The 26,851-nt window shown below is 45.5% G+C and overlaps 2 protein-coding genes across 18 annotated transcripts in view; one reads left to right on the plus strand and one right to left on the minus strand.

The window, feature by feature from the left end:
* Window positions 1-14,105, plus strand: part of UBAP2 (ubiquitin associated protein 2) — a 122,672-nt gene extending 108,567 nt beyond the window's left edge. For 9 of the 17 annotated variants that reach the window (XM_056803896.1, XM_056803894.1, XM_056803901.1 and 6 more), the window contains 11 exons: window positions 325-394; window positions 3,943-4,138; window positions 5,481-5,572; window positions 6,579-6,629; window positions 10,786-10,864; window positions 11,294-11,499; window positions 11,849-12,038; window positions 12,115-12,222; window positions 12,393-12,460; window positions 12,782-12,973; window positions 13,109-14,105. In XM_056803896.1, the coding sequence (XP_056659874.1) occupies window positions 325-394; window positions 3,943-4,138; window positions 5,481-5,572; window positions 6,579-6,629; window positions 10,786-10,864; window positions 11,294-11,499; window positions 11,849-12,038; window positions 12,115-12,222; window positions 12,393-12,460; window positions 12,782-12,973; window positions 13,109-13,204 (1,348 nt within the window). In that variant the 3' untranslated portion in view covers window positions 13,205-14,105. The remainder of the gene's footprint in view (window positions 1-324; window positions 395-3,942; window positions 4,139-5,480; window positions 5,573-6,578; window positions 6,630-10,785; window positions 10,865-11,293; window positions 11,500-11,848; window positions 12,039-12,114; window positions 12,223-12,392; window positions 12,461-12,781; window positions 12,974-13,108) is intronic. The other 8 variants (XM_056803903.1, XM_056803906.1, XM_056803900.1 and 5 more) reach the window with 3 other exon arrangements.
* A 2,467-nt stretch (window positions 14,106-16,572) lies between these two features.
* The window catches only part of UBE2R2 (ubiquitin conjugating enzyme E2 R2), a 132,893-nt gene continuing 122,614 nt past the window's right edge, over window positions 16,573-26,851 (minus strand). The window contains exons 4-5 of the mRNA XM_007497905.2: window positions 22,481-22,615; window positions 16,573-19,431 (exon numbers count right to left, since the gene is read on the minus strand). Coding sequence (XP_007497967.1) covers window positions 19,212-19,431; window positions 22,481-22,615 — 355 coding nt within the window. The 3' untranslated portion in view covers window positions 16,573-19,211. The remainder of the gene's footprint in view (window positions 19,432-22,480; window positions 22,616-26,851) is intronic.

The raw sequence follows: 26,851 nt of genomic DNA on the forward strand, positions 1-26,851 counted from the left end.
GATTTTTCCTAAGTAGAGTTTTGTTTGCCTTGTACGTTAGCAGAAAAAAACAGACTTAATAAAATGAACTGCCTAATTTTATCAGCCAATCAATAATGTGTATCGTGGGGTGTGTTCACCTGTCTAGATTGGATGCAGAGATGTTGTTTGTTCTGAAGTAGCTTTTAGAGTAAGAGTATGGAAGGGTCACAAGCTGGTTGGCCCCATGGTGTGTAAACAAATTTTTCAACAAATTGTGCCCCCAAAGTAACTCCCATAAGACATCGTCTTTATATAATGACCAGGTTCCCACCAAAAATAAAATTATTCACTATTGTTTTGTAGTTCAATGTCCAGCCATCAGAACAGCCTTTCCTCTGCATCATCAGCTCTATCATCAAGTACATCACACACAGTAAGTGTCCTTTTTTCCACCTAAGAATCAATTTCTCTCAAACGTCTATATGTGTAAGAATCTGTCATTGTTGGCAGAAATTTTCTATGAGCTTCTCAGATGTGAATAACTTCAACAAATCACATCAGTTAGCATCTTAAATTCTGAATTTCAAAAACAAAACCATCAAAGACTAATTGCAACTCCAAAATAGCCTCTTTCTTTACAAGGTCTTTTGAAATGTAAACTTTTTTTATGTTATGAAATTATGAAGTTATGAAATTTTCAATTAACCTGAATATAAAGAACAAAAAAAAACACATGAAATTATACCTATTTCAAATAGTATTTTAAAGGTATCTTAAATTTACTAACCCAATAGTAATTGTCTTGTACTTGGGGGCCATTTGAACTTTTTCTGGCATGCAGGGTGTTGTGTGGGTGGGTTTTTTGTTTTGTTTTTGTCACCTTACTACCCTCTAACTTGACTTCCTTTTCCTTTCCCCCAGCAATTTGAAGTCTTCCTTTGTAATAAACCATGAGAAAGCAATCAACACTTTGTCCATGTCTGAAAGTATATATTTCATCTCCATCCCTATTCCCCTGTACCTCCATCATTACTCTTCTGATAATGGTCACTGCATTGATCTGAATTGACTAATCTTTAAAAGTTATTTTCCTTTTCTATTTCTATTTCTATTGTATCAATTTTTCTCCTAATTCTCATCTAAGTAATACAAATATTACATATGTGTACGTACTTCAAGGTTTCTCTTAATCTGATAATAGTCCACATTTTTTATGGCACAGTACTAATATTTGTGGATTCATTGAAGAATGAATACCTGCATTACTTGTAGTATCTATTAACATTGTTGTCAAGATGCTGACTTTGCTTTTACTGTAAAAATGCATAGAGTCCATTAATGTTCCTCACTTTCCTATGCAGGTAATTGTCAAAGAATGTGAACTTGTTATTTTTCAGACCTTTTTAAAAGTGAAGGCAAAAAGACTTATGAACTGAAGGCTAGACTTTGTTCCCATTTCCAGTTTTTGGCTGTGATAATTACCCAATGGTGATTCAGTCCTCCACATGAAATATCCTAGGAAAATAGTCTTTCTTCTTTTTGGTCACTTTCAAATGAAGTATAAAGTGTTTCATAAGTGCTATGTAAACAAATACAAGCCATTATCAGCAGCATCTTCTTCTTCACCAGTACTCCTCTTTCTCCTGTTCTCAGGGCTCTTGGCATGGATTTTTTTTTCCAACTAGTCCCAGTTTTCTCATAGAAAGGAAGAATGAGATGGAGTCTATGTAACTGAAAAGCTGCCTATAATAAGGAGCACAGCTGACAGACTTCAGGTCTACCTTGCTTATGATGCAGCGAATTCAATTGAGATCTCTTTTCCAAGACTGACCTTCTTAAGCCACTTAGGTCATCAGTCTTATCCTTTCAAGAGATGTTTTGTATTTCAGAATAACAACTGGTATAGGCTTTTCTTGGTGGTTTTCATTTCAGATTTTTACCTCCAATTAAATCATTTTTGACTGTGGCACTTAGGAGTTACAGGATGAATTGGACCTATTTAATCTGTAAAAGAAAAGACTTAAGAGGGAGATGGGATAATAAAGGATTCAAAGTGTCAGATAGGATGGGCATATGAATGTTAGGATTGGGTTTGTTTTACTTGGATTCAGAAGGCAAAGAACAATGGGAAAAGTAGCAAAAACATAATTAGGCTTTTTTATATACAGATTTGATGATCTTAAATTATAGGACTCTTTAAAATCAGAATTTGTTATTTTGAGACTGAAGGGTTGTGGGGCATTTCTTTCTTCCCTTGTTTAAAGAATGACTCACTTGGCTCTTCTGCTTTTTGTTTAAATAAATTGGGAATGGTGGAGACAGAAGGGGTAAATAAATTTTTAATTACAGTAAAAGTGAGCATGGTATAGAATTGAAGAACCGTGGATCTGGAAGTAGAGGATCTTGATTCAAATTCTATCTCTACCACTTACTAATTACTATGTTAGTGACCTTCATTTGTCACTTTGTAAGTCCTTTTCCAGGGCTTTGTTTCCTTCCCAGTCAAATGAATTAGTTGTACTTGATAATTTCTATGGTACTTCTCAGTTCTAAAAGTCCTATGAACTTTTAAGTTACTCAGTGCCAAACAAGTTTTATGGTCTATGTTAAAGGCTTATTAATGATGCAAATTGGTTCAGTGTTTTGTGATGGAAGAAAATTTAGGGTCTACACAAGATTCTCGAGAGGAGAAACTTCAGCACCTTCCAAAACAGCCCATTTGTGTAGCAGGCCTTTAAATAACTGCATGTTTTTTTAATGTCCTCATTAACTCATTATTTCATTACTCATAATTTCATAACTTATAACTTCATTAACTCAACTCAATATTTTTCCAAAATCCTTCACTATCACATCCATCCCTAATTCCTTCAACTGATGATCATATGGCATGATTTTCAAGCTTAGTTGTTTAACCTTTTTGTCGTACTCTACGTAGTCTCCAGATATTTCAAAATACTTTTTAGAATGCAATATCCAATAGTGAATATAATTCCTTAAAGTAGGCCTGGGAGTGTAATTGCTCTAATCCCTAATAACATTTATTTTTTAATGGAACCTCAGTCATGCCTTTTTGGGGAGTTTCTTGATAAACTGTTAATTCCTTGAGTATTCCACTAAATTCCTATGATTTTTAAATAAACTGATCTAATGGCACATGCCTCTTATAAAATAAAGTTTTTAAAGCCACGGGTAGGACAATCTTTATCTTTCTAGATTCTACCCAGCATTTTATTCTGCTCGCATCTTTTTGCATTCTATAATTCAACGTTAATTAACCATCCATCCCTAAGGTTCAGTTAACCGTTTTCTTTTTGTAATCCTTCCATTTATGCATTTGCCCAAGACTTTGTGAAAATATCAAATATTACATAGGCAACATATCACAATAAACAGTGGTACTCAGGTGAAGGCACTTCCTTCCCAACTGTTGGAAAAATTAATAATGACGCTTTGAGATCCTTTGGGCATTAAGAAGCTCCAAATCCACAATAGCTTTCTATCCTTTCCATAAAGATATCATGAGATACCTTGCCAGATGCTTAGCTGAAATCTTGTTAACCTCTGACTATTGTATTCCCATGACATCATCTAGTTTCCGGTTTATACGAATGTACAAACGTATGCGGGGGGGGGGGGGGGGGGGGGCCTATTCCAAATTTGGGAGAATTTGCCGCATTGTTAAAATGTTAGAAGAAAACACTCAGATTGTTTTTTTCTAGCTACTTTAGGGAAACGTGTTACCCCCAAAGGATACCGTCTATTAGCTACCGCATGGAAAGGAAAGGAGCATTGCTGCACTTAGCAACATCACTGAATTATTAGATTCCAACCACCTTTGGAGTTAAGCTATAGGGATAATGGTGAAAAGATGCCCTTGTATTTTCGGGGGGGGGGGGTGTTTGTAAGGGAGCTTGCCTCTGTTTGGTTTGTCACCTGCAAGCGCTCATGAGTCGCATTTCCTGCATTTTGTTTTGTCAGCATGTGAGTGCTGAGAGTGCGGCCTCGCTTCAGTCCTCTACCACCTTCTCGACTGCTTCAGCCTCTGCTACCAGCACCACCTCTTCAGTTGTCAGCATGGCCAACAGCATGAACACTACAAACAGCCTTGGTCTGAGTGTCACCAGCGTCTCTATGCCGAGTGCAACCTCCAGGGCAGCGCCCTTAGTTTCTTCAGGTATTAGATGAACACTCTGCTGCCTCTCCCTACAGTATCCAGACGGGTTAGCATCTTGACATTTTGGAGTGGCTTTTGTAGGGGAAGAATATCACTCTTTTTCAAATGCTGACAGACTTGGGATTCTTTTTAACTTCAAACTCATCTGGGGAACCTTCAGATTTCATTCAAAAGGGAAAGGAAACTCCCAGACTTAAGTATTTGAGATTCCATGAAGCGTTCTAGTGGAAGGCATAGCAGTTTTGACAAATTATGGCGGGGTTTTCCCCAAATGTTTTGCCAGCACCCTAATGGCCACATGTTATTCTGTGATGAAAGCCTTGGGAAGCTTTATGCTTTTCTGTAGTCGAGGACTATGCTGCCGGTTGTTGGACTGCTGTCAAAGGGTAGAGGTATAAGGGATTTGGCTACAATTGCACCGGTAGGCAGGTCTGTCCCAGGGTACAGCATTTATTTCATCAGGGCAAACTTGTTCATACCAGCTGCAAAGTCCAGACTTTGCCCAGCTTCATTCCCCCTCCAACTTCTTTTTTATGACCATTTATGTTTTGTTTATATAAACATTAGGACAGAGGTTCTTATCCTGGGCTGCATAAGCTTGCTTTTCAAATACTTCAAAACTACATTTCCATATAATTGGTTTCTTTTCTTATCTTTTGTACATTGAAAACACTCTGAGAAGGATTTCTTAAACTTTACCCAAGTGTCCAGGGGATCCATGCCACAAAGGAAGGTTATTCAGATCTCATCTTTAAAAATACTGTTGGGGCATTCTCAGATTATGCTTGGTAAAATGGCAATTTCACTCAATTTCGTTTTCCTATACGCTTTCCCCTCAGGCCGCCCCAAGTTGATCTCGTCCATACAGTCACTGCAGTTTGCTGCATTTTAATGCACACTCCGTACAACCCCTCCTCCCCAGCTCCCATTCCCTCTCCCTGCCTCTCCTTCTTTCTCCCTTTCCAATTCTCTTTTCTTCTCCCCTCTCGCTCTCTCCATCTCTCATCACATCGTATCTGGGTCCTCGTTTCTGTTCACTTGAATCTCCAGCAGCCACCTGTGAGCAGACAGTGACTCAGTTGCCAAGTATCAGCAGCCTTTGTATCCTCTCCAACCTATGCTACCTCCAGCAGTCATGCTCATGAGATCCCAACTGTTGCGTAGAGTTAGTATTTCAGGACCTACTTGACTGAGTCTGACTTGCATTGAAATTAGAGCTTATCACTGGGGCTGTCAGGTCCTGTCAGTGTTGTTTTCAATCCTGCATTACATGGTTCCCTGGTTTGTTTCTTTGTTTCTGCTGTTGTCGTTGTTGTTTTTATTTTTATTTTTGCTTCTACAGGCAAAGCTCCCCCCAACCTACCCCAAGGTGTCCCACCCCTTCTACATAACCAGTACATTGTGGGTCCTGGAGGACTCCTACCTGCCTACCCAGTAAGCACTCTACTTGTACCTTATCTCCTGCTCTGACTGCCTTGACTTGGTCAGTTTTGGGGGTGGTGTTCCAGGCCCTCTGACTCCTGGAATTGTATTGTAACATGCACTTAACTTACAGCCTTCTTCCTCGCCCCCTTGTTAATAGGAAATTTGTCCTAAATGCCATTTATTAGTTTAGGTGAGGCATTGTGGACCGGCTTTCTCTTCCCAGCATCCTGTGTGTCTTGTGCCCTCCCCCCAGAAGCATAAGAGATTACTTTGCTCATTCCAGGAGCTGTAGGTTGTCAGGGCTTCCTATGAAGCCCAACAGTTGTAGAGTTCTTACCACCCCCTCCCGACTCTCTATAGTCTTCCTGAACCCTGGAGTATATTTACTCTTTGGTCCAGATGCCACAAAGGAACAGACAGGCGCTTACTGATGAAGGCAAAGGAGTGATTTGAATAACACAAGTAGGCTTGGCTCCCAACACTGTAAAATTCAACTCCTGGGACAACATAGCATTCAGACTTTGAATTGAAGATTTTCTCCAAAAACTAAGCTGTGCTCAGAGACAGCTGACCTGTTCGTGGTTGCTGATTTACTCTAACCTGTTAGAGGGGAAGGATGTAGTTCGATGAGAGTCCTGGCGCTTCCAATTCCTAACCTAGAAATCCAGGCTTCCTGTGACTGTAGGAGCTGAGCCAGGTGATCTCAACTCCAGCACAGAGCTGGCTCCTCCTCCCTTTTTCCTGGCTTCCACCAAGGAGCAAGCTATATGTTAAAACCAGTGGGTGAGTTGGTTATTTATAAAGTCCAAATTAGAATCTCTCCTTGGGATGTAATAATTGTTTTTCCTTGGGTTTCCCTCCTTCCCCATTTGGGTGCTTGCACACCACTGGTATGGTGCATTGCCGGCAACAGTTTTGAACTTCTTCCCTGGGGTTCAAAATTTGGGGGGGGAGTCTATGGCTTACGGGATGGGAGAGTATTATAATGGACTTGTTGCCTGTCTTTGTCTTCAAGCAGATTTATGGTTATGATGATCTCCAGATGCTCCAATCCAGGCTACCAATGGTAAGTAGGAAACTGTTGGTCAGATTGTGGCACAATCCTGAAAATGGCAGACAAGATTAAACCTGGAAGAATTGACTTCTTGTATTGCACATGAATTGTCATCACTATAATGGAACAGACTGTAGAAGGCAAGGGGAGGCACCTGAGGCATTTGCTAATACTCTTCCTCACCACTGTAACTATCATCTCTCTCTCTCTCTCTCTCTCTCTCTCTCTCTCTCTCTCTCTCTCTCTCTCTCTCTCTCTCTCCCCACCCCTCTCTCTCTCTCCCCCCCCCTCTCTCCCTTTCCTTTTCTTCACCCATGATAGCTTTTTTTCCTCACCATATGTTCCTTTCCCCTCCTTTATCCCTGTTTCTGTCCACAGGCATGACTTAGATTTACCTTACCAAAAAATGGCTGCCCAATGGTTTAGAGAATTCTTGAAGTTACCAGGAAGAGGAAGGATAATTTTATGTTCCTTTTTTTCTAATGCTTTTCCATGGCAGTCACATAAATGAACTGATTTTTCCATTCTTGGTCCTAATCTCCTTCCTGCCTAAGGCATCTTAACTGCATTGAGAATGGGTATGCACTGTAAGAGAAAACTCCAGAGAGATCTGGCTGTAGAAATCTGCCTCAGTCTTGGGTCACTTCTTCATTAGAACCCTACAGAGTCTTACAGGATCCTTGGGGGAAGGGATAGGAACCCACTCCAAAGGAGATTCTGGTATATGTTTAATTCAAAGATTTTTTTTTTTATCAAATATCTCTTTCCATCACCTATGATGAAATCACAAGTGTGAGCTACTCAAAAGTACATAACATAGTTATGCCACTTGGGGTCTCAGAGGATGAAAATTGATTTAGGTCCCTAATATTCCCCAGAACCAGAAAATCTTTACAGGATGTTCTTTCCTACCCATCACAGTTTTTGTATATCCTCTTTTTTTTCTATCTTATTCCTTCCTCCTTTTCTCTGTTACTCGCACCCTCCAGTTCTTTCTATAAAAGCTGAGAAACATAGGCGCAGCTTGGTGTTTCAGTTGATTGAGAGCCAGGACCTGGGTCTGTGCTGGGGAACCTATGACACGTGTGTCAGCATTAACACACATTAGCCATTTTTGATGACATGAGACCTCATGCCGAGAACTGTTTTTCTTGAAGTGACCACCTGAGTTGAATCAAGTTTAATCAGTAATACACTCAGAATTCAACATGATCAACTTAGCAATTACCAAGCATTATTTTTTAAGAGGTCCAAGGGGGAAAAAAGATTTAGGAAAAAAAATGAAAGAGAAAAAAGGTGCCATGTCTCTTCAGCCTCTAGATATCAAAAGACTAAAGAAAGCACAAGGAAAGAACCAGCTATTCAATGGGGGCCTAATTTTGACACACCAAGCTCAAAAGATTGCTGACCTAGGTTCAAATCTTTCCAGCTGGCCCTTGGAACTGGTATACATTATTGATTCTTAAGATAGAAAGGGTCAAAAAAATAAATCAATAAAAGCTAACATATACCCATTATTACTTCCATTAACAGGTCTTTTTTACATTCAAATTTCATTTATCTCCTTTTCTTCAATACCCAATCAAAAACTTCACCATTAAATAGTTTAGATATTTTCTTAGCAATTCCATTTGTTAGGAAGAGAATTTTCCAAATTCAAAAGAACTTGGGCTTCACTGAAAGGATTTTAAATGGTCTTTGATTCCATATCCAGGTTGGATTCCTATATAATTTTTTTAATTCTTCTAGTTGCTAAGAACAGAATACACTTTTCCTGTTTAGTGACTGAACATGAGCATGTCATTGCTCTGGTTTTCAAACCAGCAGTGTCATAAGGACTGATTGTCATACACACAAAATGAAAGTCACCGTTCTGCATCTATTAGGAAGGGTTTCTAAAACCAGCAGGCGTGTACCTCTCCCCTTTCCCTCAAGCCAGAATTCTTTAAAACCATCCCAGGCCGATTTCCGTTTCTCAGCTGTTTAGATGTTGAATAGCTGGTTCTTTCCTTGTGCTTTCTTTAGTCTTTTGGTATCGAGGCTGAAGAGACATGGCACCTTTTTCTCTCTTTTATTTTTATTTTCTAAATCTTTTTTTCCCCTTGGACTTCTTAAAAAATAATGCCGGTTAATTGCTAAGTTGATCGTGTTGAATTCTGAGTGTATGATGACAGAATGTAGTGACAATGGATAAAAGGCAGTTTAAAAGGCCCTCTGCCTCCATAGGTGACATAATTTATTTCCCCATTGATGAGTGAGTGATAAGGTGGACGTATTACCTCGGATGAAATTATTATTAATCTTTTTTGGTTCTTCCTTAGTCAGAAACAGTGTTGATTCCATTGAAAACCCTTCCTCGTTTGTATTATAATAAATCTCGCAGGGCTATTCATTGTAATTCCTGCCCTTTAAGAAATGCTGTGTGTTTTGGAAGTATTTTCTTCACTTGGAGGGTGGCAGGCTATGCATACCACAAGCCTTTGTAGGCATCGGCAGCGTGGTTAAAACTGCAGAGGAAACTGATTCTGGGTAAGGTTATAGGCACGGTGGATTTGGGGACAGAGCTCCTGATCAAACTCAGAATTGTTATGTACTATTTCATAATCACATGACCCATTTTCCTTGGACTATTCTTTAATTTTTCAGGATTTCCCCAGTCTTTGCATTTAAAGAGCTATATTGTTTTTGGTTTTTGTGTACTTGGACGCCCACTTCCTTAAGAAATCTGATGTGGAAGGGTGGTGCGCCAGGGCCAGCTTTTGTTCGGGAGAGCACGCTCTCCTGCAGACTCACCTGCAGGCCCAGTTTGGTCACCAGTCTCTGGGTCCTTTTGTTAATGGCATTCCCGATGAGCCTTGAGACCAAACTCATTCAGACTCGGTCATCTGCAGGAGCCCAAATAGAGCTCCTCTGTCTTCCCTGAGATGTGGCCTTCCCCGAAGGGGGCCAGCCAGGAGCCTGGCTGTGTCTGCTGAGTACCAGATCGCCTGACCTGCAGGGACGTCCTTTGAGTTCCTCCCGTGGAGAAGAAGAAGTGGAAGCGTTTCCCCAAGTTACTTTCTTTTCTTTCTAGACACAGCCAAGTAAAAGTAGATGAGAGCAGTGACTTGTGTGCACTCGCCAGGGTGCTGGGAGTCATTCAACAAGCACTGATAAGAGAGGCAGCCCGGGGTAGTGAGATGAGCACCCTGACTTGTGAGGTAGAAGGAAGACCCAGTCCAAGGCCCGGCTTTGCCCTTTCCTAGCTCCGCACCTCTCGGCTAGTCACTTAACTTCAGATCCCCAGTTTCCTCGTCTGTCCGGTGCGCTGTGATGCCTGGACTGCCTACCTCACAGGGTTGTTGTGAGGAAAACTCTTGGTAAATCATAAAGCGATGCAGAAATGTGAGTTACATTATTATCTTTATGCCCCGCAGCCCCGCTGGGGGGCTTTGGCAGCCCTTCTGCCCGTGTGCCACGGGGTCTGGGTTAACGTTCCCATCCCCAAGTAGCCCTCCTCAGCCGCCCGTTGCTTGTCATTCTGCATTCTGCCAGCTTTGACCAGCTGAGCCCATTCCCCAGGCCCGCTGCAGCGAGCCCTGCAGAAAGGACATCTCCTCCCCTAGCTCAGGGACGCGCCGCCGCGGCTGCTGCCCAAGCCCAGACGGCTTCCTTCTCTTGGCTCCTCCTTTGCTCTGCAGGTGTCCGTCGGGTGCCTCGGCCCCAGGGTGGTGGGGGTGACGGTCCCCCCGACTCACTGCCGCGCTGCTGATGTTAAACTCTGGGCCCACCCTTTCCTTTAGTGCTCGCACTGGGGGGGCTGCCCCCACAGACCTCCCCCCTGATTTTTGGCTGTCCCCTTTTAACCCTTTAGGCACCTCCTCTACTGATGACTCCTTTTCAGGTTTGTACTGTTCGTAGCTGCTATTCCGAGTCTTTGGTTTAGGGCAGAGTAGCCGTTTAGGGCTTGTAGCATTTGCAGTCGAGTGTGTGGGACCGAGTGCCCCGGCGTCCTGGCCGCGTCCCATCTGGCTGAGCGTGCCCGGGCGGGCGGGCGGGCTGTCTGCCTGCCTCCCCTTTGAGCCGCCCCTCCCCCAGCCCTATCCCAGGTGTGCCTTTGCCTGCTGGGGGTCGTGCTCTCTGGTGGTGGTTTCGGGTTGATCGAGTTGTTTGGGGGTGTCTCTTCCAGGATTATTACGGAATTACATTCCCTGCTCCTGCGACCCTCACCGGCAGAGATGGGAGCCTTGCTAATAACCCCTACTCAGGTTGGTGCCTTTTCAGGGGGCTTATGTCTACGCCGGACTTTCTCTCCTCGTTCTTAGGACCAGCACGAGGCTCGGGAGGGGGTGGCGAGGGCAGGAGTCCGTGGGGCGGCCTCCGAGCCTTTCTTTGGTGGTCTTGGGAAGGGGGCCCTCAAGCGGCTCTTGCTTTGCCCTCCGCTGTCATGACAGAGCCTGGCTGGGCCCTGCCCTTCCCTTCCCTGGGCTGGGCTCCATGATCCTGCCTGGATCGTCCTGGATGAGGGCTTCTGCTATGTCGGGGCCCTCGCCTCCTTCCTGCCTCCTCCCCTTCCTGGGTCAGTCACTGTGCGCTCCCGTGGCGCTTTGAGAGGGACCCCACAGTCCAAGCGGGCCCCACCTTCACGCCCTTCTCTCCCACTAGTCAGCCCTTGGACCTGTGCCTTCCCCCTGCAGGTGACGTCACCAAGTTTGGCCGAGGAGACTCCGCCTCCCCCGCCCCCACCACCACGCTGGCTCAGCCCCAGCAGAACCAGTCTCAGACGCACCACACGGCCCAGCAGCCCTTTCTCAACCCCACCCTGCCTCCTGGCTACAGCTACACGGGGCTCCCTTACTACGCAGGGGTGCCCAGCGCCTTCCAGTACGGGCCAACCATGTTTGTGAGTATGGAGGGCCGACAGGCCGCGCCGGGGGCAGGGAATGGCTTGGAGGGAGACATCCGGCACCCCGTGGAGCTGCACCCAAAAATGGAGTCTTGGAGGAGCTTTCGGGGTCCGTCCGAGGGTCCGTCTGTTTCCACAGTAGCCACTCTTGCTTGCGTGCAGAATGCCACGGAGCCCACCCCCTGCCCTCTGGCTCCTCCCCCTGCATCCCAGCTTTGAGAAGCACTTGAGCCACCCCAAACCCCCCCCCCCCCCCCCCCCCCCGGAAACTCCTGCCTCTCCCTTCCCCGGCTGGGGGGCTGCAGCGGACGTGCCTCCCTGCCCCACGTGCTGGATTCCCTTGCAGACGTCCAGCCAGGGCATCGTCTCCCACGTAGGCCCAGGGGACGTCAGACCGCCTGAAAGGGCCCACCATTGTGTCTCGCTGCCCCTTCAGGTCCCTCCTGCCTCGGCTAAGCAACACGGAGTGAATCTGAGCACCGCCACTGCCCCCTTCCAGCAGGCCAGCGGCTATGGGCAGCACAGCTACGGAGCAGGTGAGGGGGCAGGGCGGCCGGGGGGGCTGGGCGGCCTCTCGGGCCTCCCCTACTCACCATGCCTGGTGCCCGGCAGGTTATGACGACTTGACCCAGGGGACGGCGGCCGGAGATTACAGCAAAGGAGCCTACAGTGGTTCATCACCAGCACAAAACAAGTCTGCTGGTTCTGGCCCTGGAAAAGGTAGTGGTGCCCAGCCCGCCCGCGGGACCCCCCCCCCCCCCCCCCCCCCCCCCCGCAGCCTCCGCTGAGCTCTCAGATCTTCAGCGCCATCTTTTCCCATTTGTTGGAATTGCTGCCTTGGGGAGGCCTCTCCTGGGCGTCCTTGGGAACAGCCATTGTTTATTCCACAGGGGTGTCAGTGACCTCGAGTAACACCGGCGTGCCGGACATAGCTGGTTCCGTGTACAACAAGACTCAGGTGAGTTTGGGGAAGGGGGGGAGCTGGACTTGAAGCCTGGGTCCCCCTCAAACCTAGACCCCATTTCCCATACCTTCCTTTTGTGCGCAAGAGGCCTGGCACATCACGTCCCTTCACCTTTCTTGACTCAGTTTCCTCAAAGGTAAAAATGAGGGATTGGGCTAGATGGCCTCGAAAGCCCCATTCCGTTCAGGCAAGGAAGGACCCGACGGAAGAGGCAATGGAGTGTGTGCGTCAGTGGGAAAAGCTGGCCTCCGGCTCTCCTCCCTCACGTGGGTACTCGGCCCGCCTTCAGCCCCTCTCCTCCCTGTCCGCTTTCAGACATTCGACAAGCAGGGATTCCACGCCGGCACCCCGCCGCCCTTCAGCCTGCCTTCGGCTCTGGGCTCCACAGGCCCGCTGACCCCCGGGGCCGCCCCCGGCTATGCCCCGGCCCCGTTCCTGCATATCCTGCCCGCCCACCAGCAGCCCCATTCCCAGATGCTGCACCACCACCTGCAGCAGGATGGCCAGGTGAGTCCGGCACCCTTGGCCCGAGCGATCCCTGGCGGGGGGCGGGGGCAGGGGCGCATCGGGACGGGGATCCGAAGGCCTCTGGGGCGGCAGGTGGCTGCTCGGGCCTGACCCTGTGGGGCCCTCACTTTGCAGGGTGGCTCTGGCCAGCGTAGCCAGCCCAGCACCCTGCAGCCCAAGTCTCAGGCCACCAAACCCGCCTATGGCAGTTCTCCATACTGGACAAACTGAGCCCCCTGGGGGGGAGGGGGACGACACTGGACCTGAGAGGAGAACCAACACACAGACCCAATCGGGGAGCCCGGCGTCATTCTATGGGAAGATTCACGGAGAAACAGTCACTGTCTCGGCCAAGAGTTCGTCTTGGGGGAGCCTCTATCTGCCTGCCCCTAATTCACTGTTGTATGTAATATATTTATATATGTATTTGTAAATGTCCTAGAAGCTTACATACGTGTGCTGTCTACAGCCTGCAGCTGTGTGCGCTCTCCGTCGGGAAAGAGGAGCCCCCCCTTCCCTGTGTCTTTCCTTTGACCCCCCAACTCTCTGGACTTCCACTCTGTCCCCCCTGCCCACAGGGGTGCGGGAGGAGAGGGTGGGGATGGGGGAAGGGAGAGGGCCCGCTGCCGGGCGGCTCAGGTGCACGGGGGCCCTGGGACACACGAAGAATCATGGTGGTTTGGGGGTCCCCCCCCCCCACTCCACGCCATTGAGTTTTCGTTCCCTACGTTGGTTTTGCTGTTAATTTCTTAACCGCCATTCTGTCCTTGGTCCCGTCCCTCTCTCCCCCCAGCCGGTTGGCGCGCCCTCTGGCCGGATGACAGCCGCCGGGCCCCTCCCCTCCCGGCCTGGGCTCTGTGCAGGGGAGGCCCCGCCCATCCCCCCCCCCCCCCCAAACTGTTTTGTACCATCTGGGCCTCGGCCTGTGTCGTTTCTGAAACTGTCTCCGTCCCCTCTTCGACCCGGCCAACCCCCCAGCCCTCCCCTTGCAAAGAATGATCAGACAAAACCCCACAACCCAGCGAGCACGCGGCCACGGCCAGTGGCTGCTCCTCCGTCCCACTTCGGGCGGCCCTTTCAGACGTTTCATTTCTTTTTCGCCCAAACTCCACATAATAAAGTTCTGAGAGTACCGCCGTCTCCTGGTTGTCATTTGACTGGGACCCGCGGCCCAGCGCCGAGCTTCCGGCTCGGGCGCAAAATGCTTCGGGTTTCATGGAAAGCAGAAGGACCTTCCAGAGGGGCCAACGTCCCCCCTACAGACAGACTGGACTAACTCCGCCCCCACCGCGGGGCCACAAGCTCTGCTTAGAGACACGCCTGGGATAAAGCAGAGTCTTTGCTCCACGCCTGCCTCCTCCCATGATGTTCCCTGCTAAAGAGCTGGAGATCGTCTGTGGCCCCGAGGCCCGTCCGGGGGACTATCGGCCTCCCCCATCTTAAAAAAACATAGAAAACTGCCTTGACTCCTGCCGAATTTCACTTTATTAGCCTCCTCCCAATTCTCAGCCTACCAAGATTCTTGGATGTGGTACCCAGTTAGGACTCCTCCCTGGGATGAGCTTAGCATCTGTGCCTTTACCCAAGGCACCGATTGAAAAGAGCAAAGATCCGGTCACTCCACGCCTCCCATGCGCGGCCTTATCGGTATTCCAAAGACAGATCTGGCCGCCCGTAACCGGGGGGACAAGGCTCAGTGCCTGGATGGTTCTTCAGCTTTGTCGATGTTTTCAAATGCTTAAAATTGCAACCCAAAATAGTTATCAAGACTAAAAAACTCACTTCTTTGGTCCTTATTTCAGGGAAAACAAGATCCACTCAAACTAGCAGACTGATTAGACTGTTTCAAGAAGGTCATTAATAACTGATTTGAATAAAATTTCATTTTCTTCACATGAAGAAATGCCTTGCTTTAGAGCCTGAATTGTGCACTAGTTAGCCCACAGAAAAAAAAATCCAAAAAATATACGGTGGTAGAACTCTTGGGGGTGGGGAGGAGGGGGGGGGGTCCTATCGTTTCCAACATTATCCCAGAATTTCGTATCTGCCGAGTCATACTAAGGCAAGAATCTTGGGTCAAACAAATTGCTGGCCGTCTTCCCATGAACACCTGGAAGGTCAGGTGATGTACAAGCTAACACAGGCTTCCGGGTAGCTGGGGACACCTTCGGTGTCACGTGCCCTTCGTTCCGGTTGTTACTCACCTTCCATCATTTTTGACCAGGAGGATGTGCAATAAAGGCCGTGTGTCTGCTAGATTAACATCCTCCTACGGAGCAAAGCATGAACACATTCTTAAGTTAGAATTTGGACCTGTCCGGGGGGGGGGGGGGGGGGGTGTCATACCAGGCATCTGTCTAAACAAAATGACTCATAATCGGAATGGAACCCGAGTTTCTATTTTGGACCTAAAATAATGGAAAGAAAGATTGGATGGACTGAAGTAAGCCCTAGTAAGGCTACGGCACTGATGGTGATCCTAAATTAGAGAATGGGTGCCCAGTCTGCAATCCTCACACCCCAGACAGGGGAGGAAGTGCTCCCATGGGGCAGATGTGAGACCCCCCGGGTGGGCATGGAGTGGGGGAAGGGAGCAGCCCCCTCCAGCACATGGGACATGGGGCAAGAAAGAAAAAGGTGACACAACTTTTCCCCTTTCCTTTCCCCATTAGAAGCCTTGGGGAAGACCCTGCTTTAACTTTGAGTTACTTCACTAAGAATCGAACACAGGCCTCTACTAGACACGAATGGACTTTTGAACAAGGCCAAAGGCGAATCTGGCAAAAAGGCAGGACAAAAGTCCTGAAAGCAGAAGGCAGCTGCGGGGGTGAAGCTCAAGTCCGTTCCCAGGGGCTGTGTGTGTTCAAAGAACACCGGCCTGCTCTAGTAGCTTCCTGAGCATGTCTTCTAGGACAAGATTAGGTTCTCTCAGTCCCGGGAATCCCCTCCTTAGAAATGAGCCATTACAGTCGAGTTTGTAGAGAGCTTCCCCGAGATTCCAAATAAAGGAAGGCCCTTTCAAAGCACCAGACACACTTCTTGGTGGAAGGGAAAGGGCGGCTTAAAGTCAGTTGTCAGAGGCTCCTTCACCTCCCCAAGCCAAAGGCCCTAGTCCTGCCTCTAATGGCAGCGGGCAAGAAGGGCCAGTGTTGGGTGTAGACGTCACAAAACCCTTCTTGTTAGGACTTAACACTGAGGATCTGGGAACGTCACTCTTGGACTAGGAACACTCAAAACAGAGTATTAACTCTTCCTTTGTCCAAACCCAAAACTGATTGACAGGATATTTGAAGACACGAGGCCAAAACGGCAGACGCGCCGCTACGTCCTTTGCCGGGGGCTCCCTCCACCCCCCCACCACCGAGGACACCAAAGCTCGTTCTTGGCGTTCACCGCGAGTTTGTCTGACTGGCCAGTGCCCATCTCTTGCCTGGGCTCAAGCTTAGCTGGAGGCGAGAGGTGGTTTCTCTATAGAAGGAACGCCGTCAAGTCCTTTTACAGCAAATACCCAGGTGCCCAGACTCCAAGGAATGAACAGATATGCTGTCAACTCGAATGTCTTAAACCACGGGAAAAAAGCGGATCATTCCATGGGGAAGTAACAATGCAGATAGGTTTTATTTCACATTTTATTAGTAGACAGATGTGCAGAAAAGACAAAATAAACTACTAATGGGGAGGACAACACAAAATGCATCAGTTAATCTTTTCTGGTAAATTATAATACTGAAGAAAAAGGAAAACATCTAGAATTTTAGCTATGAAAATTACTAATTAGTCTAGTGCATCCTGCTGGTTTCAGAACAGTTGAAAGTTGCATCTGAATCTTGTTTTAATAATAAATGTAAACCTTGTTCATCAGGATGGGAAGGGGGACGGGGTAGGGAAAAGAAGGTCGAAGCCAACTTCCCCCCGCAGTTTCTTAGACAGTCGAGTCTCACTTTGCTCGGGCCTCTCCAAAACAACAGAAACCAGCAAGTAAACAAATAACCGACACTTGGGTGTGTGGGGAGAGAGGAAAGGGTTAGTCAAATGGGGAGGAAGAACTGGAAATGCTGAAATAAAGCCAACAAAAGAATCATGATAATGCATCTTCTACCACCAAGCCTGAAGTGAGCGAGGTCTCTCCTAGGACAAAGGGAAGGCTCCCGACAGTCACGGGCACAGCCATCCGTCGGACCTCTCTGGCCGGAGCTCGACGCTGGGTTCGGCCCAACGGTGCTGGTTCCGAAGCTGTCACACCCCAGGTGGGCTTCTGGAACAACCTCATTAGACAGTAGCCACAGGCCCAATCAGTACCACCACAAGGCTAAGCCGGAAGCTCCACCTACACTCGGTCCCGTCCACCTTTGGCTCCAGAGGCCCAGAGATCTCGGGAAGGACGACCCGGCCTCAACTCTGAAATCAGAGGAGCCAAGACTGGCTTGGAGGCGATTTCTCGGCAGCAAGGGCTTACCAACCCCCAGGGATCCGTCAGAAAGAGCTAGCCTGGGTAACTGGCTGCTGGGCACTGGGGGGAGGGGGAGGGGAATTTCATGGCGGGGGGCTAGCAGCAAGTGCTGGCTCAGGGCCCAGCAAAGTCTCCATTTCCGTTCAAAAAGAACTGGCTCCCGACCCCCTCCCCCCCAAACAGCCAGCCCCGCTGGTTTTAGGACCAAAGATGACGACGACAGCCCAGGGCGAGGCAAGAAAGCAAGAAATTGAAGAGCTAATGAAAACCCTGAGATCAGAAAGGAAGGGAGGTTATAAGTGCATTATTGTCTCTTCATTCCTAGCCCCTGCAGGGCCCGTGTGTCCTCTGCTTCTTCCCTTGGTGTGGGAAACCTCTAACATTCTAGGGCTCTGAAGGAAAACGTGCTCCTTCGCCCCCACAGAGAACCTCCAGTTCTGAAGCGGTGGGTCAAAGGCTGCTCGAGGAGCCCGCAGGCCGAGTAGGCCTGGAAAAGCGAAAAGCAGCAGCGGATTGCAGAACAAGCTCGGGGGATTCTCCCCCTTCCCACGTTTGCCTACAGGAGAGAGAGGCTCCCCTGCCTACCTAGGGGAGCTCGCCCTCTCCAGCCAGGCCACCATCACAAGTGATTTAACAAGAGCAAACTAGCTCGGTCGGGGTTCCATTCAATGAAGAAAGCAGTAACTCGTCCACATTCTCACTAGAGGGTGCCGTAGCTTTAATGAAAACACCAAAACCAGAACATCGGACATGCTCCTGGGACTAATACTGGCTGAAAGACCCAAACACAGACCCACCAGGTAGCCCCTTGTGGGGAAGGACTTGCTGTTGCTGTCTCCCCTGCTGGCGGTCATCCCCAAGCGTCTCCCCTTCCCACTCCCCAGCAGCACCTTCACAAACGGCAGAGTGATTTTTGAACCCTTCTTCTCACCACCAAAAAATCCCACAAAAACGCCCTGCCTCAAAAAATAAATAGCAACCAAGTGCTCAGTTCTATGTAAAGTATGAATATTTATTCAGGCATTAGATCCCAATCAATGTTTAAAAAATCTGATTTTCTCTCCACCCCAGTAGAGCTGAGGTCTCAATATTAGATTGTTTCAGAGAGGCGGAAAAGTAGGCCTGTGCCTTTCCGTAAGACATTCCTCAAGCTCAGCACACAGTTGCTTATACCATCTGCCTCACACCTTAAAAAAAGGAGAAAACAAAATTCACCACCACAAGGTTAAATGCAATGTGCACACACTAAGGTCATAAATGAAGCAGCTAGAACCTTGGCAAATTTGCTTCTTTTTTTTTTAAAGGTTTTGTGGGGTTGTTTTTTTGTTTTGTTTTCCGTTTTTCTTTTGCTACCCAGTATATGCAGCACTTGTGAACTCCCAAAGACCCAACTTCTGGTGGGTTCCCAGCTTTAAATACATTAAACGTCTTGATGAGAGACTGTATTTAATTCTTCAAGAATCTAAACACAGACCAAAAGTGTTTCTCTGTGAACACTTTGTAGAGATGAAGTGAGAAGGGAGTTTCAGGTTTTGTTTTAAAAAAGGAATCGTAATACAGTGATGGAAGGATAAAGAATGCAAGAATTCAGACATTCTGTGGAGGGTTACTTCCTCTCCAATGAGAGGTCCATAAAAAGGAGCAAACTGAGATCCACACAACAGGAGACAGCAGTAGACATTTTTTCCCCACCCCCTGTGTATGGTTTTTGCCACTGGACTGCTGAGTTACCGCTGCTCCCTTTGGCCTGAGATGGCTGGGCAGTACAGGGGGCACAGAGGGAGCAGGTCACGACTCCTCGTTCCCAGAATCATCATCATCATAACAGTCGGCATCTTCTTCCTCCTCATCTTCATCTTCAATGTCATCGTCGTACAAGTCGTCATAAAGTAAATCCGAACTGTTGTCATTGGAAGGCACTTTAGTTTTGATGCAATATTCAGCCAGTGTGGTGGGGACCTTCACTCCGTCCTTTTCTGCTTCAGCCTTGGTAGCCAAAACCTGTTTCCTGAAAAGAAGAGGACATGAAAGCAGTACATATTGGGTCACGTTTGTACTTGACCTCGTGGGCCACTTCCATTCCATCCGAGAGACAGATGGGCGTCCAAGCTTCTCCCCCATCACACTTCCAAAGGCACCAACCAAGAGAACTCCAACTGGGCTATGGAGCACCCAATGCCGCTTTGCCATCTCTAAACCTGTTACTGCCCCAGTGTGTGCATCCTGATCCTAGAACCCGACACTCAACGGGCACACAGAAAATTCCTGTTGAACTTAATCTTCAACTGAAAACAAGACAGTATAAAAGGGGCCTCTGAGTTGGGCACAAAGACTAGATTCTTTTATACAGGGATGTTCAGGAGTTCCCAAACACCTTCAACCAAAACCTTAAGCAGGATTTATGTATTATGCCTTGAATAGTCTTTGAAACAAAGCCATTTTTAGAGATGAAAATCCAAAGAATTACTGCAATCTGAGTCACCGCAGAACAGGGGAAACACATGACAAAACTAGCTGGGTTAGCGAAAAGAAACAGAATGTAGGTAGAAATAGAAAGTGAGGACCCCGAGGGAAATCCAGGGCAGATCTGAGCGAACTTTTCATTAAATAATGTGAACACTGAGTACAGGGTGAGGGCACGTAGGTATACGGAGAAGAGTACAACATCAGGACAATCAATAGAGATACCTTTCGATGAAAGAGAACAGACAAGTGGCAGATGAGTTTCAATATAGCCAAACAGAAATGATTTTTAAGGTAAAAATAATAGAAGGATTCTTACAGGATGATGTATTCCAGGCCATCATATGTCCTCAGAAAGGGACCCAAGTCTTTCAGGGGTTCCTCATTCCTCACCTACAGAATAAGGTCAAAATACCTTTGCCTCGCATTCAAGACCCTTCAGAATCTGGCACTTATCTCTACCTGACTGGTACTCTGCTAAATGGAATCAGCTTTCCTGCCAATTTTCTTTGTGGGACATCATGTGCTCCCTCCCAAGCTCAAATGCTTGCAGGGAGTTTGTGGAGACCTCCTTGCCTACCCCCCTTGCGTCTTCTCTGAATTCCTGTGGCATTCGTAGTCCAGAGCAGGAATCTCAAATATGGTCATGGCTGATCTGCAGCCTTCTCTCCTACCTGACCCCCCAGATAAGGCTCTTCATCCCTTTCATCCTGTTTTTTTCTTTATATGTACATCATATCTCCACCAACCAAACTGAGAACTCAAAGAGCAAAGGATTTCTCCCCACCGCCTGGCACAGTCCCCTGAAAAAATGGGTGTTTGGTCAATGTTTGCTGCTGATAATAACAGTCTGTTGTGGTTTGTTGCCTTTTCCAAGAAATAAGATGGTCCAATGTTGCTGATATCATCCAAAAACTAAAAAAATAAACGCTAAACATCATCAGTATACAGACGGGGGCAGCTGGATGGTTCAATGGATTAAGAACCAGGCCCAGAGATGGGAGCTCCTGGGTTCAAATCTGGCCTCAGATACTTCCCAGCTGGGTGACCCTGGGCAAGTCACTTGACCCCCATGGCCACTGACCACTCTTCTGCCTGGGAACCAATACACAGTTATTGACTCCAAGACGGAAAGGTTAGGGTTAAAAAAAAAAAGTAAACTGAAAATTAAGCAGCTAACACTAGCCCACCACTGTTGAAAATAATGGTGCAAAAAGTTAATTGGAAAACTAACATTTCCTATTATGTCCTATCATGTCCCTCAAAGAACAAAATAGCTGACATGAAGTTAAATGCAAAGGAGGAAAACTAAAGTAGGTCCTTTTCACTCTTCTATGTAGGCAGCAAATTAGGCCTCTTAGGTCTATAAAGATGAAGACTTAGAGAAAATATGATTGAAGTTTGTTAAATGAACAAATAGGGTGAAAAAATACTTACTCCTAAAATGCTAGAATGTGAATATAATAGAATATACCCTGAAGCTTTGAAACATTTGAATCATAATTTTAGAACTAGAAGGAAATGTTTAGATCATTTTAGTTCAATCCTCTTTATTTTACAAGGTAGGGTAATTAAGTGACTTGAACAAGGTCACATTGGCTAATTAGGTCAGAGTTAGGACTAAAAACCCTATTGTTCTGATTCTTAGGCCCTTGTTCTATCACTATGCCATGAAAGAAATATATAATAATCAGAACTTTTATTTAATTTATTCAACTCACTACCCAAAAGGGTTTGTTCAGATTGAGAATAAAAATATAAGTATTTTTAAAAGTTGAGTTAAGATCAGAGCCTTCCATACATGCTTATATATCACCTTCACAGAACATCAGAATGTATGGAAGAATGGATCTGAAGGTTTTTGTTTATATTCTTTGGTGTTTTAAATGACTGAAGTTTATGAAAAAGATGCTATGGAACACCTCTCATATATTTTTCCTTTTTATAAATAACAAAATGAAGATACTGGAAATCTGCGACACTGATTCGAGCACACAAACAGGCCAATTACTAAGGGAGGTAAAAATAAAGCCAGTTACTCAGCACTGGAGGAGGAAATGAAAAAGAAATAGAAGTGCACTAATAAGTATCTCAGACTACGAATTAAAAATCTCTGGGGTGGGGATTAAAATGTAGGTGACAATGGATTGAACTGGAGACAGGAGACCCAAGTTCAAATCCAACATAAGACACTTATAAACTGACCCTGGGAAAAACCACTTAATCTGTTTTCTCTAAGTTTCCTCATCACATAACAGCACCTCCCTCCCAGGGTTGTTGTAAGGATCAAAAGAAATGATGATTATATGAAGAGCTCAGCCCAGGGTTCGGTACATAGAAGCACTACATAAATGTTAGCCATCTTTATCATCTTTATTATTATCATCATCATCATCTCTAGAACCCAATCTAATGTATGTTGTCTCTATCCCTAACAACTTCATGAAACTGAAGAAGAAACGTCCTTCGGCCTTTCCATCCTAAGGCATTTAAACATTTCAATACAAAGAAAATTCTTGTTAAGCATCTAGCCTCTGGATTACTTCTAGCTTAGAATGGATGGGCATAATAAGTATACAAACACATGATCTTACCTAATGATTTCAGCATATTCTTTGTCTTTTCCTTTACTGTCCCTCCATTTCCTGAACATAACTGAAGCATCCACGTTCGCTGGAGAGAAAGTGTTGGGCTCATTAAGCAGTGAGATTACACTCAACAAGATAGTCCTAGAAATATGAAACAATGGTCAGTTGTGACTAGCCATAAAATTAATGCTGTATTTGACAAGTGTTAAAATCTAGGAAAATATGATTAAATCTTACTTTTTTTTTCACGTTCCAAAAGATAAGCTAGCATACTTTGATTTGAAGTTCTAACTAAAATATCACAGAGGATTCCAAGATCTTGGAAGTTCGGAGTTAAATACTTTAAATCCAACAGAAAAGTTAACTTGCCCCCAAGTGACAGACAGAAAGTGGTAACAGTGAATCCAATGTGAACGTAGAAGTCAAGACTTAAGCTCTAACTATGGCTTGCATTATTAATATTCATAAAATCCACTGCTTAAACCTCAAGGGGCAGCAAGTTTGGGAATTTTCCAAAATCCAGGAAAAAAAATCTACAAAATTTACAAATAACATCACAATGGGCTTGGAAAGAACAGAATTAAGAGGGAAGAAAGGCATGCCAAACAATGAGTGGGTTGAAAAGGAAGGTCAAGGAGTCAGAACATAGTCCTTGTTTAACTAAGCCTGGCTGAGGTTGCTGCTTCTCTTAACAGTTTGCTCCAAACACCCTAAATCCAATTATTTCTTTTCTATTAGCTTCAGCTCTTTATTCTTGAATATCTCTTCAAGAAGCAGTAACACACCTGTGTTTTATGCTAATAGAAAAAAATATATTGTTAAAAGACCAGTTAAGAGAAAGAACGACAATCTAAACAACAAAATTAATGCTGGTATCTCCCTGAACAAAGAGGACTGACTGAACCTGACCCTAAAGTTCTGTAAGTGACAAGAACATGGAATATGGTTACTTTTAAGGATTAGAATCTAAAGTTAAACCCTTTCTGGTGTAATAAGAAATCTAATACCACAATGAAAAGAGAGAGTACCAACTCCCGAATATTTCCAGGGTTGCAAGCTGTCTGGGAGAAAATCTAAACTATAATGATAGTAGAAAAAGAATGACATTTTAAAATTTTCTTGTATTTAATGAACTAAAATGGTAAAAGTAACCAAAAGTAGCTCCTCCATTTGTTTTTCCTTGCCTACTATTCAAAAAAGGGCAACAAGCTCACAAGGGGCATCAACTGGTGATAACATCATCATTCACTTGAAAGATAAAAATAAAAGGAAACATCAAGATCACTCAGAGGAGAGGAAAGATCAGGGGGAAATGCCCAGGAAATTTATTTTTAAAACTCAGAAAAACAAAACATTCAATTAGAAGAGTAAGTGTAATGCGGCAAAGTAAGGACACTAATTCATTGCTGGTGGAGTTGTGAATTGATCCAACCATTCTGGAGGGCAATTTGGAACTCTGCCGAAAGGTTGCTAAAAGACTGTCTGCCCTTTGATCCAGCCATAGCACTGCTGGGTTTGTACCCCAAAGAGATAATAAGGAAAAAGACTTGTACAAGAATATTCCTAGCTGCACTGTTTATGGTGGCAAAAAACTGGAAAATGAGGGGGTGCCCTTCAATTGGGGAATGGCTGAGCAAATTGTAGTATATGTTGGTGATGGAATACTATTGTGCTAAAAGGAATAATAAAGTGGAGGAGTTCCATGGAGACTGGAACAACCTCCAGGAAGTGATGCAGAGCGAGAGGAGCAGAACCAGGAGAACATTGTACACAGAGACTGATACACTGTGGCACAATCGAATGTAATGGACTTCTCCATTAGTGACAATGCAGTGACCCTAAACAATCTGCAGGGATCTAAAAAATACTATCCACAAGCAGAGGATAAACTGTGGGAGTAAAAACACCGATGAAAAGCAACTGCCTGACTACAGTGGTTGAGGGGATATGACTGAGGGAGACTCTAAATGAACACTCTAGAGCAAATACCAACAACAGGGAACACATGTGAAACCCAGTGGAATCATGCATCAGCTATGGGAGGGGGTGGGGTGGGGAAGGAAATGATCTTTGTCTCCAATGAATAATGTTTGGAAATGACCAAATAAAATGGTGTTTAAAAAAAAAAAGAAGAGTAAGTGTAATTTCAATTATAACATAAAACTAACTTTGGATATATGTTCTACAACACTATAACAAATGACTCAAAGTGAAGAGACTTGGGTTGCCATGTGGGCTCCTATACCAACTATGTGACCAATGACAAGTCTTAACTCTTCTGAGCTTGTGTTTCCTCATTCAATAAGAAGGGTTGTTGCAGGGAAAGATTTTGTAGACCCCAATGTAAGTAATAAAATTGAGTTGTTACGTTGATATAAGTGAGTAATCAGTAATCACCTACTGAACCGCTTCCATGTCTACAGAATCAAGCTATTCCTAGTGTGAGGAAGCTTATTACAAAAGGGAAGAAAATCTAGTCCAAAGACCATGAAGAAAATACAATAAAATTATATTTATCTTACTAACAATAGCTCAATAAATTGTCATGCCCTTTAACTACTTAAGACCTACTAAATGACTGGTTCATGTCACAATATAGACAATCTGGCAGCTAATAAACCAGATATATATTAGACTATCAGTTCAGTGAATGCAAAGACTATCTTAATCTTTGTTATGATTTTTGTGTATGTTAAATGGTATAAAACTGTTCCAAGAATATTTGTTGAAATTAACTAAATGAAGAAAATAGAAAGTACCTTCTAGATCCCCAAGATCTCAGATACACTGGTTACTTGTGCTGGTTTTACTTTCTACCTTAACAAAAGGAAATTAATGACTACTTAGGGTACCTCAGATATAAAGGAAACAGATGAAAGGGATTTAAGTTGCAGGAAAAAGTCATCCACCAGAAGAATCATCATGGATTCTTCATATCCGTCTCCTCCATATTCAACAGAAGATAAATGTCTATAAACTCTCTAGGGATGACTATGGTCACCCTAAGTGGGAAATCCCAAGATGATACTGCTGCAACTGCAACTTAAATTGAGAAAGACTTGAGTCTTCAAAAAAATAAAGCAGATCAGGGGGTTTCCTAAGAAGGCAGAAATAAGGATTGGACATATATGTAATTGGGATTTAATTCAATCCCTCATGACCAGTAAAGAAGTTCCCTCTACCAGCTCATTGATTAAACCCAGGCTCTCGCTGACTCTGAGACCAGCTCTTTACATGGCTTCTTGTCCAGAGAAGAAAGAGGAAAGCACATATAGGTGGAGAAGATTTGATACTAAAAGTCCAATCAATAGTTGTCCAACTCTATTAATTCTTGTATCTCCTTTTTTTTCCACTTTAAAGTCATAACTCTACTTCAGATTTTCATCAATTCTTCCCCTAGACTACTGCCACTTGTTTCTCCTGCCTCAGGTTTTCCCTTTTTCTAATTCTTCCTTCACACAGCTGCCAAAGTAATATTCTTAAAGTACAGGTTATGTCATTTGCCACTCAAGAAACTCTATCAATTCCCTATTTATCTCTTGTTCAGTCGTCTCGACTGTGTTTGACACTCCATGACCCCACTGGGGTTTTTCTTGGCAAAGACACTTGAGTGATTTGCCGTTTCCTTCTACTTTGTTTTACAGATGAGGAAAATGAGGCAAACGGGGTAAAGCGACTGGTCCTGGGTCACCCAGCTAGTAAATGTCTGAACTCAGGTATTCTTACCTCTAGGCCAAGGTGCTCCATCCACCTAGTTGCTGCTTCTGTTATCTCTCATGAAATAGATGCTTCTGGGACACTGAGAGCCCCCGTCGCTTCAAGCTCATCCTTTTCCTTCAAGCACTATGGCTAAGGCAACATTCTTCTTGCCCTGGCAGAGGCCCTTGTCTCTGGAACACGAACCCTCTTCTGAGGCTCTACCTACCAATGCCCATCTCCAAACACTACCTTGTATTTGCCGTGTGTGCGCGTGTGGCTTCCCCTAAAGTATAACATGATGTCCTCGACTCTGCCTCAGGCCAGACGCCCGGGAGAGGAGCCGTGTAGGTGGGGCTTCCTCTGGCCGAGCCCTGGGCACCCTGCTAGGTCAGCATTGCAGGGACACAGAAACCGTCTCACCCAAAGCTGAGGGATAAGAACCCAGAGACGGGCCGACAGCCCTACGCACAGGTAAGAAAACCCCTGTGGTTGTCAAAAGAATTAGCCTTCAAGGAGAAACTGGGTTACTTGGGGTAGTCAAATGGCAAGTGGAGAGCGATGCCTTCAGAGGAGGAGGGTGGGGAGTATTTCGTGGTGTTTCTACTCCCATAACTACAATTAGGGTTACCTTGCAACCTTCAGAGGTGCTGGGGGGGCCCCCTTTTTTTTTTGCCTTCC

The sequence above is a fragment of the Monodelphis domestica genome, chromosome 7 (assembly GCF_027887165.1).
Source record: "Monodelphis domestica isolate mMonDom1 chromosome 7, mMonDom1.pri, whole genome shotgun sequence".
In the NCBI taxonomy this organism is placed as follows: Eukaryota; Metazoa; Chordata; class Mammalia; order Didelphimorphia; family Didelphidae; genus Monodelphis; species Monodelphis domestica.